This window comes from Erinaceus europaeus, chromosome 12, assembly GCF_950295315.1.
Source record: "Erinaceus europaeus chromosome 12, mEriEur2.1, whole genome shotgun sequence".
Lineage (NCBI taxonomy): Eukaryota > Metazoa > Chordata > Mammalia > Eulipotyphla > Erinaceidae > Erinaceus > Erinaceus europaeus.
The window spans coordinates 64,875,158-64,891,563 of record NC_080173.1 but is presented as its reverse complement, the minus strand read 5'-3'; the positions used below and the strand labels follow the sequence as shown (position 1 = coordinate 64,891,563).

The window sequence follows — 16,406 nt, the reverse complement described above, 5'->3', positions numbered from 1 at the left end:
CACTGGGTGGTCTTACCTTAAAATCCTTAATTATATTTGAAAGACCCTCTTCTCAAGGTAGTATTTATAGGGTTCAGAGGTTTGAAATTGTGGAGGGGGAATATTCCTCTAGACCACAACTCCCACACTACTGATAGCCCAGGAGAGCACAACTAACCAGGTGCCACATGCCATGAAGCTTGAGGGTTCAGTCACCCTGTGATACTGACAAGAGCCTTTGAAGTTTAAGAAAAAGATCTGAGGACACATAGGATTAGGACTAGCACTGCACATCCCTGCATATTTCAAATTTTTTTTAAAAAGATTTTATTAATGAGAAACATGAGAGAAAAAAAAAAGTTATCACTCTGGTTCATGCATTGCCAGGGATTGAACTCAGGACCTCATGCTTGAGAGTCTAATGCTTTATCCACGGCACCACCTCCTGGACCATAGCATATTTGAATTTATTTATTTATTTGGCCTCCAGGGTTATTGCTAGGACTATGAATCCAATGCTCCTGGAGGCTATTTTTTCCCTTTTGTTGCCCTTGTTGTTTATTGTTGCTGTTGTTATTGCTGTCATTGTTCTTGGATAGGACAGAGAGAAATGGAGAGAGGAGGGGAAGACAGACAGTTGGAGAGAAAGATAGACACCCGCAAACCTGCTTCAACGCTTGTGAAGCGATCCCCTACAGGTGGGAAGTCAGGGCTCGAACTGGGATCCTTTTGCCGGTCCTTGCATTTCACAGCATGTGCCTTTAACCCGCTGCGCTGCTGCCTGGCCCCAGCATATTTGAATTTTTATGAGAGACAATCACTTCTTCTTTACCCAATTATTGGTTTGATATATATGTGTGCAGAGACAGAGAGAGAAGGGGTCAGGGTCAGGAAGTTGTGCACCTGGTAGAGTGCATGTTAGCAAGCACAAGGACCCAGGTTCAAGCCCCCAGCCCCTACTTGCAGGGGGGAAACGACACTTCATGAGAGGTAAAGTGGGTTTGCAGGTGTCTCTCTTACTCTTTCCCTATATCCTCCTTCCCCTCTAAATATGTCTCTGTCCTATCAAATAAAAAATAATAAAAGTATCAAGAGAGAAGAGGGGAATCTACAACACTAGAGTTTCCAGGGTTGTGGAACTTTATGCCTCTAGGTCTAGGATTTGCATATAATATTTGTCAGGGTGGGGGGCATCATTCAACTCACTACAGAAGGTACTGGGGGTGGGTGGGCAGTAGGTAGCAGCACCAGGTTAAGCGCACATAGTTCGAAGCACAAGGACAACTGCAGGGATCCGGGTTTGAACCCCCCATCTCCCCACCTGCAAGGAGGTAGCGTCACAATGCAGTGAAGCAGGTCTGCAGGTGTCTATCTTTCTCTGCCCCTCTCTATCTTTCCCTCCCCTTTCAATCTCTTTCTGTCCTATCCAACAACTAACAACAAAATGGCCGCTAGGAGCAGTGATTTGTCGTGTAGGTACTGGGCCCCCTCGATAACTCTGAAGGCAAAAAAAAGAAAGAAAGAAAGAAAGAAAGAAAGAAAGAAAGAAAGAAAGAAAGAAAGAAAGAAAGAAAAAGAAAAAAGAAAGTACTGTCCCTGTTTTATAGGTGAGGAAATTGAGGTTTAGAGGAATGAGGTCATTTGCCTTTCCTCCTCCAGCTAATTCATCTTGAGATACAAATCCTGGGAGCAGGTTTTTGTAATCACAGAAGTGTCTCTCCAAATTATTAAGTGAACTGTTTCTTCTTTTTTTTTTTTTTTGATACTGAGAAAAGATAACTTGCTTAGGGGAGTTTAAACTCCCCTGAGTTGAGCTGTTTTGTGTATGTGTTTGCCTTTTTTTTTTTTTCTTTTTAAGGTTATGTTCGTTGTTTTTTACTTTAACCAGAGCACACCTCAGCTCTGTTTTACAGTGGTACTGGGGATTGAATATTTATTTATTTATTTATTTATTTATTTAATTTGACCATACCAACCTTAAGTGCTTCCTGGAGTCTGGATAATTCATTTTCCAAAGTGCGAAACCGTTGTTTCAGATTGTGAAGTTCTCGGAGACAGAGACGAGATGGAAAGATGGTGTCTTTCAATACTGCTAATCTCTGAAATTCAAATGTAAGTAAGCCTGAATTCAATGAGCAATATGATAATAAGAAAGTGGTTTGGAATCAGGTAGTGGCAACCCTTGTTGAATGCACATTTTGTGGGGCTCAAGGATCTGGGTTAAAGCCCCTGATACCCACCTTCCCTGTAGGGAGGATGTTTCACAAGTGGTGAAGCAGGTTTGCTGGTGTCTCTCTGTCTTTCTCCCCTCTTTTTTCAAGTTTGTTTTATTTTATTTATAATGAGAAAGAGGAGAAGCAAGAGAAAGAATCAGACATCACTCTGGTACATGTGCTGCCGGGGATTGAACTCAGAATCTTATACTTGAGCATCTAGTGCCTTACCCACTGCACCACCTCCCAGACCACCTCTCTATCTCTCTTACATACCTGCAGAACTCACAAAACTTCCCCACTGTCATCTGGGAGATGGCGTAGTGGTAAAGCTTTGGACTCTCAAGCATGAGGTTCTGAGTTTGACCCCCAGCATATGTGACAGAGTGATGTCTGGTTCTTTCTCTCTCCTCCTATCTTTCTCATAAATAAATAAAATCTTTTTTTAAAAAAAAAACTTTCCTCCTACAGGTGGGAACCGGGGACCCAAACCCAGGTCTTTGTGCATTGTAATCTGTGCACTCAACCAGGTGTACCACAACCCAACCCCCTTTCTCCCTATCTCCCCTTCCTTCTCAATTTTTGTCTCTAACCAACAAATAGATAAATAATTTTTTAAATCATCATAAAAAAGAAAGTAGCTTGATATATATTTTATAGAATGAAAGGCAGCATAACCCCATAATTTTCTCTCATTTGAACTTAACCTGAGTGTTGTGTTGACTAACCACACGTACATACAGAAGAACACATATAGCATGTCTGTAGAAAAATTTCATTAATTCCCCAATGAAGAAATTTTTTTTTTAATATTTATTTATTTTCCCTTTTGCTGCCCTTGTTGTGGTTATTGATGTCTTCGTTGTTGGATAGGACAGAGAGAAATGGAGAGAGGAGGGGAAGACAGAGAAGGGGAGAGAAAGAGACACCTGCAGACCTGCTTCACCGCCTGTGAAGCGACTCTCCTGCAGGTGGGGAGCCGGAGGCTCCAACCGGGATCCTTACGCCGGTCCTTGTGCTTTGTGCCACATGCACTTAACCTACTGTGCCACCGCCCGACTCCCCCAATGAAGAAATTTTTAAAAAAGAAAAATTTATTGTTGTGTGGGGGTAGGTAGCAAAATAGTTATGCAAACAGACTCTCATGCCTGAGGCTCCAAAGTCCTAGGTTCAATCCCCCACACCACCATAAGCCAGAGCTGAGCAGTGCTCTGGTAAAAAAAAGAAAAGAAAAGCCTTATTGCTAAAAAAAAAAAAAAAAAAAAAAAAAAGTAGGTAAGTCAAGCACATACCTGGGTTATGCAGTTCTTGCACCAGTTGTATAGAGACCACATTCCATTTACCAAAAGTTTTACTGCACCTTTGATATTAGGACATTGGAAGCTCCAGAATAATCTCAGCCAATTTCTGCTAACAGGTATGTCTGTTGAAGAAATAACCACCCTGTAGAAAAATAATAATAAAAACACATGTACCAGAGTGATGTCTGGTTCTTTCTTTCTCTCCTATCTTTCTCATGAATATATAAATAAAATCTTAAAAAAAAAAAGAAGAAAAATAAAATCTAGGATTTATCACCAAAGTCCAGAGATGTTAATATTTATTATTATATATATAAAAAATTAAAAAATTAAATATTAACATCTCTGGACTTTGGTGATAAGTCCTAGATTTTATTTTTCTTCTTTTTTATTTTATTATTTATATTATTTTATTATTTATATTATTATTTTATTATTTATATTTTAATATTTATTATTTATATTTTAATTTAATTTATTATTATTATTATGGGATGCATTGGATCGACCTTCTCGTGGTGCATCCCGTGAGTACCCATTCATTGGGGAAACTGACGATCCTTCCTAGCCGACTGAATCCACATGGATCCCAGTCACTTTCAAAGCCAGCAACAAGCAGCTCCTGACAGCTTTCAACCTGACGCTGTTGACTGGCTACGGAAGAAGGGCAAACGCTAGAAGAAGAATTATTATTATTATTTTTAATATTTATTTATTCATTTATTCCCTCTTGTTGCCCTTGTTGTTTTATTCTTGTAGTTATTATTGTTGTTGTTATTGATGTCATCATTGTTGGATAGGATAGAGAGAAATGGAGAGAGGAGGGGAAGACAGAAAGGGGGAGAGAAAGATAGACAGACACCTGCAGACCTGCTTCACCACTTGTGAAGTGACTCCCCTGCAGGTGGGGAGCCAGGGGCTTGAACCAGGATCCTTATGCTGGTCTTTGCGCTTGGCGCCACATGCGCTTTAACCCGCTGGGCTACGGCTCAACTCCCTAAAATTTATTTTTTTTTGTTTGATTTTTTAAAAAATATTTATTTTATTTATTTATTCCCTTTTGTTGCCCTTGTTGTTTTATTGTTGTAGTTATTGTTGTTGTCGTCGTTGTTGGATAGGACAGAGAGAAATGGAGAAGGGGAAGACAGAGAGGAGGAGAGAAAGACAGACACCTGCAGACCTGCTTCACCGCCTGTGAAGCGACTCTCCTGCTGCAGGGGAGTCGGGGTTCGAACCGGGATCCTTATGCCGGTCTTTGTGCTTTGCGCCACCTGCGCTTAACCCGCTGCGCTACAGCCCGACTCCCCCTAAAATTTATTTTTAAGTCCTACTAATGAGTATAATTAAATTGACTAGGTAGTTACTATGCTTATTTTATTTCCTTATTTATTATTTTAAATTTCTTTATTGGCAGATTAATGGTTTACAATTGACAGTAAAATGCAATAGTTTGTACATGCGTAAAATTTCCCAGTTTCCCACATAATCATTCAACCCCACTAGGTCCTCCTCTGCCCTCATGTTCCAGGATCTCCCACCACACAGTGTTTTACTTTTGTGCAATACGCTATTATTGTTTATTTTATTTTACCTTATTTTTAATTTTTTAATTTTGTATTGGGGGATTAATGTTTTACATTTGACAGTAAATACAATAGTTAGTACTTGCATAGCATTTCTCAGTTTTCCACATAACAACACAACCCCCACTAGGTCCTCTGTCATCCTTTTCCAGGACCTGTAACTCTCCACCTCTCCACCCACCCGAGTCTTTTACTTTGGTGCAATACATTAGTATTTATTTATTTATTTATTCCCTTTTGCTGCCCTTGTTGTAGTTATTATTATTGTTATTGATGTCGTCGTTATTGGGTAGGACAGAGAAATGTAGAGACGAGGGGAAGACAGAGAGGGGGAGAGAAAGACACCTGCAGACCTACTTCACCACTTGTGAAGCGACCCCCCTGTAGGTGGGGAGCCGGGGCTTGAACTGGGATCCTTACGCCGGTCCTTGCGCTTTGCGCTACGGTCGCTTAAGCCGCTGTGCTACTGCCCGACTCCCTATTATTTATTTTTTAACTAGCGCGCTGATAATCTCTGGCTTATGGTGGTATGGGAAATTGAACCTGGGACTTCAGAGCCTCAGGCATGAGGTTATCTTTGCATGACTATTATCCATTTACCCCCGCCCTTGTTTTTTATATATAAGTCTATGTATATTTTAATTTGATTTGACAGGAGAGGAAAGGGAGTGTGAGACAGAGAAAGAGAGGCAGACACATCTGCAGCACTGCTTCATTGGTGGGGACCAGGAGCTTGAACCCAAGTCCTTGTGCATGGTAATACATACACTTAACCAGGTGCACCACATCCCAGTCCCTATATGATCCAGCCGTCTCTCCAATTTAGTTAAGGGTAGTTAAGAGAAGCATTGTCTTCACAGCTTTTCCTTATTTGTAAGAGAACATCAGGACAAGAGAAGATGTAATCTTACGCAGAGACGGTGTGATAGCCTAGTGGTAGAACTTTTGCCTGAAACTGAGAGGGGAGGGGAAGATAGAGAGGGAAAGACAAAGATAGACACCCACAGACCTGCTTCACCTCTTGTGAAGTGCCCCCCCCTTTCAGGTGGGGAACTGGGGCCTGGAACCCGGGTCCTTAAGTTCCTTCCTTCCTTCTCTTTTTACCAGAGCGCTTCTTAGTTCTGATTTACGCTACAGGGGATTGAACCGCTATGCTGTATCCTCTCCCCTCTCATATATATATATTTTAATATTTATTTATTTATTCCCTTTTGTTGCCCTTGTTTTATTGCAGTTTTTATTGTTGTTGTTATTGATGTCGTCATTGTTGGATAGGACAGAGAGAAATGGAGAGAGGAGGGGAAGACAGAGAGGGGGAGAGAAAGACATCCGCAGAGCTGCTTTGCCACTTGTGAAGCGAGTCCCTTGTAGGTGGGGAGCAGGGGGCTAGAACCAGGACCCTTCCGGTGGTCCTTGCGCTTTGCGCCATCTGCGCTTAACCCGCCCGAGCTCCCCCTTTTTTTTAATAGGATAGGACTGACAGAAATCGAGAGAGGAGGGGAGGACAGAGAAGTGGGGAGAAAGATAGAAAAGTGGAGACCTGCTTCACCACTTGCGAAGCGACCCTCCCTGCAGATCTGGAGCCGGGCTCGAACCCGGATCCTTGCGTGGCTCCTTGAACTTTGTACTATGTGTGCTTAATTCCGTTCACTACTGCCTGCCCACTTACCACCTGGGCCTCTTCTTTGAACCCTTATTTATTCATTAATTTATTTGGTAAGACAGAGAACTTGAGTGAAGAGGAAAGAGAGGGGTGGGGTTGGGGGTAGATAGCATAACGGTCATGCAAAGAGACTCTCATGCTCGAGGCTCCAATGTACCAGATTCAGTCTCCTGCACCACCATAAACCAGAGCTGAGCAGTGCACTGGTGGAAAAGAGAGTGAGAGACAGAGAAACTTGCCGTCTGCTTCACCACTCATGAAGCTTACCCTCTACAGGTGTGTGTGTTGGGGGGGATGAATCCAAGCCGTTTTGCATGTTAATGTGTGCACTCAACCAGGTGCGCCACCACCTGGCCCTTATTTGAACGCTTTATTTATTTATTTATTTATTTATTTTATTTGTTAGAACAGAGAGAAATTTTGTTCCACATTATAACATACCTTTCTGGTGAGGGTGGTGGTGGAAGCGGAGGTGCAATTAGCTTGGATTGAATGTGCAAGGCTTCTTTTTTTTTAAATAATCTTTTGGCTTTGGCTTTTAACTTTCTTCTTCGTTGTTTGAACTTGGGCATGATTTCTGCAGAAAAAGGTTTTTTTTTTTTACATTTTTTGTTAGTGTTGTTTTTATTGTCTCTTTGTTATTGGATAGGAAAGAAAGAAATTGAGAGAGGAGGGTTAGAAAGAGTGGGGAGGAGAAAGACACCTGCAAACCTGCTTCACTGCCTGTGAAGCGACCCCACTGCAGGTAGGAAGCCGGGGACTTGAACCAGGATCCTTATGCTGGTTCCTGAGCTTAGCCTGCTGCACTATCGCACGCCCCCCCTTTTTTTTTTTACATTTTTATTAGAGAACAATATATATATATATATATATAAAATACAAATCTGGACTGGGGAGATAGCACAATTGTTATGCAAAAGACTCATGCCTGAGGATCCAGGGTCCCAGATTCAATCCCCAGCACCACCATAAACCAGAGTTGAGCAGTGCTCTAGTATATCTCTCTGTGTATCTTTTTCTCTATATATCTCTCATAAAAATAAATAAAATACTGTAGGGTGTCGGTAGGTAGCGCATGGTGCAAAGAGCAAGGACAGGCATAAAGATCCCTGTCGAGCCCAGGCTCCCCACCTGCAGGGGGGTTGCTTCATGGGCGGTGAAGTAGGTCTGCAGGTGTCTCTTTCTCTCTCGCCCTCTCTGTCTTCCCCTCCTCTCTCGATTTCTCTGTCCTATCCAACGACAACAACAATAATAATAATGACAACAATTAGGGGAACAAAATGGGAAAAATGGCCTCTAGAAGCAATGGATTCGTAGTGCAGGCACACTGAGCCCCAGCAGTAACCCTGGAGGCAAAAATAAATAAACAAATAAATAAATAAAATATTTTAAAATTACAAATCCTACATGAACAGTTCAAACAAGTTATTACAAAGTTAACATACATTTGTAACTATTGACTTACCTAAGAAATAGGTCACTATTAATTTTCTAGAAATTCCTCTAAAGTGAAGAAAAAACATTTTGGGGGACCAGGCAGTAGCACACCAAAGTTAAACCCACATAATACCAAGTGCAAGGACCCACACAAGGATCCCAGTTTGAGCCCCTGGCGCCCCACCTGTAGGAAGGTCACTTCACAAGTAATGAAACTGGCCTGCAGGTGTCTTTCTCTCCCCCTCTATCTTCCCCTTCTCTCTCATTTTCTCTTTGTCCTATTCAATAAAATGAAAAAATGGCCTCTAGGAGTAGTGGATTCGTAATGCCAGCACCAAGGCCCACTAATAAGCCTGGAGGCAAAAAAAAATACATTAAAAAAACAGAAATAAAGGGAATCACTCCCATTCACTGTTGCAGCAAAATCAATAAAATATCTAGAAATAAACCTGAATATTATAAGGCTATCATCATCAAAACAGCCTGGTACTGGAACAAAAATAGGCACACAGACCAGAATTGAAAGCCTAGAACTACCCCCACCCACCCACACCTATGGACATCTAAACTTTGATAAAGGGGCCCAAAGTATTAAATGGAGAAAGGAGGTTGTCTTCAATAAATGGTGCTAGGAAAACTGGGTTATAACATGCAGAAGAATGAAACTGAACCACTTTATCTCACCAGAAACAAAAGTCAACTCCAAATGGATCAAGGACCTGGATGTTAGACCAGAAGCTATCAAATACTTAGAGGAAAACATTGGTTGAACACTTTCCCACCTAAACCTCAAGGAAATCTTTGGTGATACAAACCCAATTGCAAGGAAGACTAAAACAGAAACAAATCAATGGGATTACATCAAATTGAAAAGCTTCTGCACAGCCAAAGAAACCATCACACAAACAAAGAGACTCCTCACAGAATCGGAGATCTTCACATGCCAGACATCAGACAAGAGACTAATTACCGAAATATACAAAGAGCTCAGCAAACTTAGCAACAACAACAACAACAACAACAAAACAAACAAACAAATGACTCCATCCAAAAATGGGCAGAGGATATGAACAGAACATTCACTACAAAAGAGATCCAAAAGGCTAACAAACACATGAAAAATTGCTCCAGGTCACTGATTGTCAGAGAAATGCAAATAAAGACAACATTGACATATCACCTCACTCCTGTGAGAATGCCATACATCAAAAAGACATCAGCAATAGATGCTGGAGAGGCTGTGGGGAGAGAGGAACCTTCTGCACTGCTGGTGGGAATGTAAACTGGTCCAGCCTCTGTGGAGAGTAATCTGGAGAACTCTCACAAGGCTAGACATGGACCTTCCATATGACGCAGTAATTTCTCTCCTAGGGGTATACCCCAAGGACTCCTAACATACCCAACCAAAAAGATATGTGTACACCTATGTTCATAGCAGCACAATTTGTAATAGCCAAAACCTGGAAGCAACCCAGGTGTCCAACAACAGATGAGTGTCTGAGCAAGTTGTGGTATATATATATATATATATATATATATATCTCAACTATTAAAAATGGTGATTTTACCATTTTCAGCCTATCTTGGATGGAGCTTGAAGAAATTATTTTAAGTGAAATAAGTCAGAAACAGAAGGATGAATATGGGATGATCTCACTCACAGGCAGAAGTTGAAAAACAAGATCAGAAGGGAAAACATTAAGCAGAACTTGGACTGGAGTTGGTGTAGTGCTAATTTTTTTAAATATATATTTATTTTTATTTATTTATTCCCTTTTGTTGCCCTTGTTGTTTTATTGTTGTAGTTATTATTGTTGTCATTGTTGTTGGATAGGACAGAGAGAAATGGAGAGGGGAGGGGGAAGACAGAGAGAAGGAGATAAAGATAGACACCTGCAGACCTGTTTCACCGCTTGTGAAGCGACACCCCTGCAGGTGGGGAGCCAGGGCTTGAACCAGGATCCTTATGCAGGTCCTTGTGCTTAGCGCCACCTGCGCTTAACCCGCTGCGCTACAGCCCGACTTCCTATGTAGTGCTAATTTAAATGATATTGTAACAATCCAATATTCAAAACGAGCATAATCTTAGTGGTAAATATAAGATGACACAAAGAAAACTAAAGTTTGGTCCAATTATTATCTCAAAGCTAAATAATAGAGTATTTTTATAATTATTTTTATGAATTTAGCATATTAAGTTAACTTTATTATATGATACAAAGTTATTTAATAGAAAAATCCATTAATATAAGTAGTCCAATTAGTAGATCAAGAAAAACGAGCCATGTTACTGAAATGATATGTAAAACATATTTTCTATATTTAAATATCCATTCCTGATAACCTTAGTACCTTAATCATGTAAAGAATGAAATTTGCAAGGCCGGGTGGTGGTGTACCTGCTTAAGTGCACGTTACAGTGTGCAAGAACCTGGGTTTGAGCCCCCAGCCCCCACTTGCAGGGGGAAAGTTTCACAAGTGGTAAAGCAGGGCTGCTGTTGTCTCTCTGTCTCTCTCCCTCTATATCACTCCTTTTCCACTTGATTTCTGGATGTCTCTATCAAATAAATAAATAAAGATAAAAAAAGAATGAATTTGCTTGGACCAATAATAAATGAAAACATTAATTGTAAAGCTCTAGTTATTCTTTTTAGGAACAAAGTAATGTGAACATGATTCTTACTACTGTTTGAGACTATTTTTTAAACAGGAAGATAATATTTAGATACATATGAGAGAGTAATGGGTTATTAAAGACTTGTTTTAAGAGTATTGTCGGGGGGGAGTCAGGCTGTAGCGCAGCGGGTTAAGCGCAGGTGGCACAAAGCACAAGGACCGGCATAAGGATCCCGGTTCGAACCCCAGCTCCCCACCTGCAGGGGAGTCGCTTCACAGGCGGTGAAGCAGGTCTGCAGGTGTCTATCTTTCTCTCCTCCTCTCTGTCTTCCCCTCCTCTCTCCATTTCTCTCTGTCCTATCCAACAACAACAACAATAATAACTACAACAGTAAAACAACAAGGGCAACAAAAGGGAATAAATAAATAAAATAAATATTTAAAAAAGAGTATTGTCCATTATAAAATGTAAAATATATAAAAACTACAAAGAATGTTCTGAAGGTTATCTGCTAGAAAATAAATATGCCCCAACAATACATTTTACTACTGAGAGAAAAAAAACAATTAGAAAAATACTATTTTTGCTCTAATAACAAAATATAAGGCATTTAAAAATTAACTAGAGATTTAAATTTCAAGTATAAATGAAACTAGAGACATTCCCTGATAAATATAAAGGAAATTTTGAATATTTGGAGACACAAATGATGTTCTTTTTTAAAATTTTTTATATAAAAAAGAAACATTGACAAAACCATAGGATGAGAGGGTTACAGCTTCACACAATTGCCACCACCAGACCTCCGTATACCATCCTCTCCCATGATAGCTTTCCTATTCTTTAACCCTCTGGGAGTATGGACTCAAGGTCATTGTGGGATGCAGAAGGTTGAAGGTCTGGCTTCTGTAACTGCTTCCCAGCTAAACATGGGCGTTGACAGGTCCATCCATACTACCAGCCTGTCTCTCTCTTTCCCTAGTGGGGAAGGGCTCTGGGGAGGCACAGCTCCAAGGCACATTGGTGGGATTGTCTGTCTAGGGAAGTCTGGTCACATCCTGTTAGCATCTGGAACCTGGTGGCTGAAAAGAGAGTTAACATATGAAGCCAAACAAACTGTTGAACAATCATGTACCTAAAGGCTGGAATAGTGCAGATGAAGTGTTGGGAGGGTTCTTCATTTTGTAGATAGCTAGTAGGCATATTTTTGTTATATTTCAAAGGGCCTGTAGCTATACTAGTGGTTTTTTTGTCTGTTTGTTTTGTTTTTGTTTTTGCCTGAGCCTGAAATCTGATATGCAGGTGGATCCTAATTATTGTCTGGGGAGATAATGTCATGGCTGGAAAAAGGACCAAAAAGCTGGATCAGGAAAGAGAGTAGCTCCCTAATATGGGAAAGTGGTATGAATATTGTTGACTGTAAACCCCATCAATTTGATGTGATCTGGGGCCCATAATTAGCTTAGCAGCCTGTATGACCTCTACATCCCTCTAGATCTGAGCTCACATTCTGTGGTCATGAGTAGGAACATTCCATGCTGCCCCAGTATCGACCCATATTCCTCAGGTGTAGCATAGAGTATATTGTCCATCCTCCCTTGGGAAGATGGAACATTCTCTACCATTACTGATCCAAGTTGAGGGCAAGGTCCTATGGGGGCCCACAAACGGGTCTATTTTGTTGTTCCTGAAAGAAATGACCGGTAACAATGGAGAGAGGAATTTATTCGAGGTCTAGGCCCATCAAGTCTGTTTGGGAATCTCAGGACTCCCTGATTAGGGCCCCAGCTGGTACAAATGATGTTCTTGAATGGAAAGACAATAATGGAAAATGCCCCTTCTCCTATTCCCTCCTCATCACCAGTTATATTAATAAGAATTCCAGTGATAAGTCATAAATGACATCTCTCGCCTTTTAGGCATGTAGAAAGATTACACTTATTCTCCCCAGGAATAAAACTGAAGCCATGTTGAGACCAACAAGTTGTAGGAGAAAATAACTCTTGTCACTTCTATACAGAAGTCTTTGTGAGTCTTCCCAGCTCTGCCTTCCCCTGCCAAGAGAATTTATACTTAAGTAGTAATCCTCAGGTGAGAACAACTCAGATTGCCAAAAGGTTCCATTGAAGACAACTTTCCTAAAGAGTCATCTGAACACAGAACAGTCACTTTTGGAGACTATAGTAGATTAATACAACAAAGGGCTAAGATTTGGAAGTTGTTAAAATAGTGTGACTTAGCTTATGCTAACTGGTGAAATTCTGTATAGGAAAAAATTGAACCACCATAAACTAACCAAAAAGAAATATCACAGGCTGACATGGAATAAATGTGGACAAAATACATAAAAAAGAAATATGTCAAGTAAAAACATAAATGGTCATCATAAAGATGAAAGATAGTATGTTTCTATACCAATTGAAAAATTGTAATTTTAAACACAATACTTATTTCACACATTAACTGAGTAAAATTAATAAACTTAAAGTTAAGTTTGAAAATGATGGTAAATAGATACATGAATTACTCATGATCCATAAAATCAACTTAAGTTTGCAATATCTAGCAAAGATAAAAATCAATATAAAGAATTTGAGACTATTGTTAAAATTCAGTCTGATCCCAACCTAATCAATCCAACCATTACCACCTCAGCATATTTCACTTCAGAGATGTCAGGCGTGGATTGTCAACTCTTCAGCCTCATTACTCAGATGAGACCTTTCCTTTCTCATAGGATTCTCTAATTCTATTTCGGCTGGTTCACTTCCTAACAAAGCCCCCAAACCTAGATATAGACTAAGTCCCATGAGATAGGGCATATGTAATTAGGGCAAAATATATACCTGAAAGCCAAAGTGCACAACAGTTTGCAGTGAGTCAATAAATGAAACAAACAAGTAGGAAGACCTAAAAAGACACCATAAAGTTCCTAATGAAATAGTGTCTACTTAGACCTAGATACCCTCCTCACCTACTTCCTATTACACTTTCCTCGGTCACTCCAAAGCTACCCTTGTCAAAATAAGAACAACAAAAGATGAATAAGGGCAAGAGACTGGCATACTTTAATGATGACTTTTTAAAAAATACTTTATTTATTTATTAATGAAAAACAGAGGAAGAGAGAGAAAGAGCCAGACATTACTCTGGTACATGTGCTTCTGGGGATTGAACTTGGGACCTCATGCTTGAGAGTCCCATGCTTTATCCACTGCACCACCTCCTGGACCACAATGATGACTCTTTAGTTACTATCAGGCTACCTCATCAGTTGGGACCCTAGTTGGTGAGTCCTGAGATTCCCACAGACATGATGGGTCTAGATCTCAAATAGATCCCTCTCTTCATTGTCACTGGTTATCTCCATCAGGAACAATACAATAGACCCCTTTGTGGGCCACCATATGACCTTGACCTCAATGTGAATCAACAACAGTAGGCTGGATAACATACTCTATCTACCACCTGAGGAAGATAGGTCCTGAAATTGGGGCAGCTTGGAACATTCATACTCATGACCACAGAATGTGAGCTCAGACCTACAAGGGATGCAGAGGTTACATAGGCTCCTATACTGAATGTAGGCCCCTGATTAAATCGATGGGGTTTAACAGTCAATAATATTTATACATCTTCCCCATATTTGGGAGCCACTCTCTTCCCTGATTCAGCTTTCTAGCCCTTTTTCCAGCCATGACATCATCTCCCCAGACAATAGCCTGGGTCTACCTGCATATCAGATGTCAGGCTCAGGCAAAAATTAACAAAAGTCATGGGCCCTTTGGAATATGCCTAAAATAGATCTAACTATTTCCAAAATGGAGACCCCAAATATTCATCTGCAATATTCAAGCCTTTAGGTTCATGATTAATCAACAATTTGTATGGCTTTATATGTTAACTCTTTTTCATCCACCAGGTTCCAGATGCTACCATGATGCCAACCGGACTTCCCTGGACAGATGACCCCATCGATGTGTCCTGGAGCCCCGATTCCTCAGAGCCCTACCCCACTAGGGAAAGAGACAGGCTGGGAGTATGGATCGACCTGTCAACGCCCATGTGCAGCAGGGGAGCAATTACAGAAGCCAGACCTTCCACCTTCAGCACCCCATAATGATACTGGGTCCATACTCCCAGAGGGTTAAAGAATAGGAAATCTGGGAGTCAGGTGGTAGCACAGCGGGTTAAGCGCACATGGCACAAAGTGCAGTGACCAGAGTAAGGATCAGGGTTTCCAGCCCCTGGCTCCCCACCTGCAGGGGAGTGCTTCACAAGAGGTGAAGCAGTCTGCAGGTGTCTTTCTCTCCCGGTCTCTGTCTTCCTCTCCTCTCTCCATTTCTCTCTGTCCTATCTAACATTGATGACATCAATAACAACAACAATAACTACAACAATAAAACAACAATGGCAACAAAAGGCAATAAATATTTTAAAGAAAGAATAGGAAATCTATTAGGGGAGGAAATGGGGTACGGAGCTCTGGTGGTGGGAATTGTATCCCTCTTATCCTATGGTCTTGTCAGTGTTTCCATTTTACAAATAAATAAAATTAAAAAATTATGTGTGCATTAAAAAAAACACATTGCAGTTTTCAATCAGTTTCCATTATCAATTCAAATAATTCCTTTTGAACATCTATAGGGATATTTTTGATATTTGCTTTTATTTAATTTTACGTTGTATTTGATGCAGCATAGCTTTTTTTTTTTTTTTTTTTTTTCCCCCAGAGCACAGTTCAGCTCTGGCTTATGGTGGTGCGGGGGATTGAACCTGGGACTTTAGAGACTCAGGCATGAGAGCCTGTTGAGCCTGTTTGCATAACCATTATGCTCTCTACCCCCACCCACATTGTTTTTTTTTTTAAGTGACTGTTTTACTTAAAGAGGTTACAGCACCCCAAAATCTCACACAGTATAGCATTAGGCACATAGCAAGAGATCACATTTGAAGACATGACATTCCCATAGAACGTCCCGATGTTAGTAAGACATCATCAAGTAACACTCCAATTTAGGAAATGTATATTCTCAAACTTTAATGTGTATAAGAATCACGTTAATTTCCGGTTTTTTTTAAACGTCAAAGTAATGTAGACACTGTAGGTGCGCCAATCACCGAGTAGCAAAGATGCAAAAGGTGCGCGAGAAGCTAAATGCTCTTTACTTCAAAACATTAAATAGTATTAATTAAATAGAGGTAGGCTAGAGGGGAGCCAAGCACTTCTTCCCCAGGTTTGAATCTTCTCTTCCCCACCCCGCCACCTCTTAGATTCCAAAGTTCCCACATCTACAAGCGGTAAGAAACAAGTGGCAACAAATCCAAATATGAAGACGTGAGCTCAGGTAGCAAAGGAAAGTCTCTCTGTACTTACTAGTCTAAGAAGCCGGGAATTAGACTGAGTCGTGGCAGTGGTCACTTCCTCGCCATAAAGAAAAATTCAAAACTAAAACCTTGTCCTGAAGGAGCCAATCATAACATACCCTCTCTACGATTCGTCCTCCCGTTAGAGGAGTAGTACAGGCTGGCTTCCGATTGGCTGATATAGCGCCGAGTTCCGACCAGTCAAAGCTGAGGCGCTTCTTGTATGAATAAAGAGAAGGCGGGAGC

General features: G+C 40.7%; 1 protein-coding gene across 2 annotated transcripts in view; it reads right to left on the bottom strand.

The window, feature by feature from the left end:
- Positions 1 to 16,307, bottom strand: part of PRR11 (proline rich 11) — a 31,405-nt gene extending 15,098 nt beyond the window's left edge. Inside the window, exons 1-4 of one of the 2 annotated variants that reach the window (XM_007533647.2) lie at positions 16,171 to 16,307; positions 7,181 to 7,316; positions 3,485 to 3,635; positions 1,956 to 2,078 (exon numbers count right to left, since the gene is read on the bottom strand). In XM_007533647.2, the coding sequence (XP_007533709.1) occupies positions 1,956 to 2,078; positions 3,485 to 3,635; positions 7,181 to 7,311 (405 nt within the window). In that variant the 5' untranslated portion in view covers positions 7,312 to 7,316; positions 16,171 to 16,307. The remainder of the gene's footprint in view (positions 1 to 1,955; positions 2,079 to 3,484; positions 3,636 to 7,180; positions 7,317 to 16,170) is intronic. The other variant, XM_060203847.1, reaches the window with a different exon arrangement.
- Positions 16,308 to 16,406: the final 99 nt, after the last annotated feature.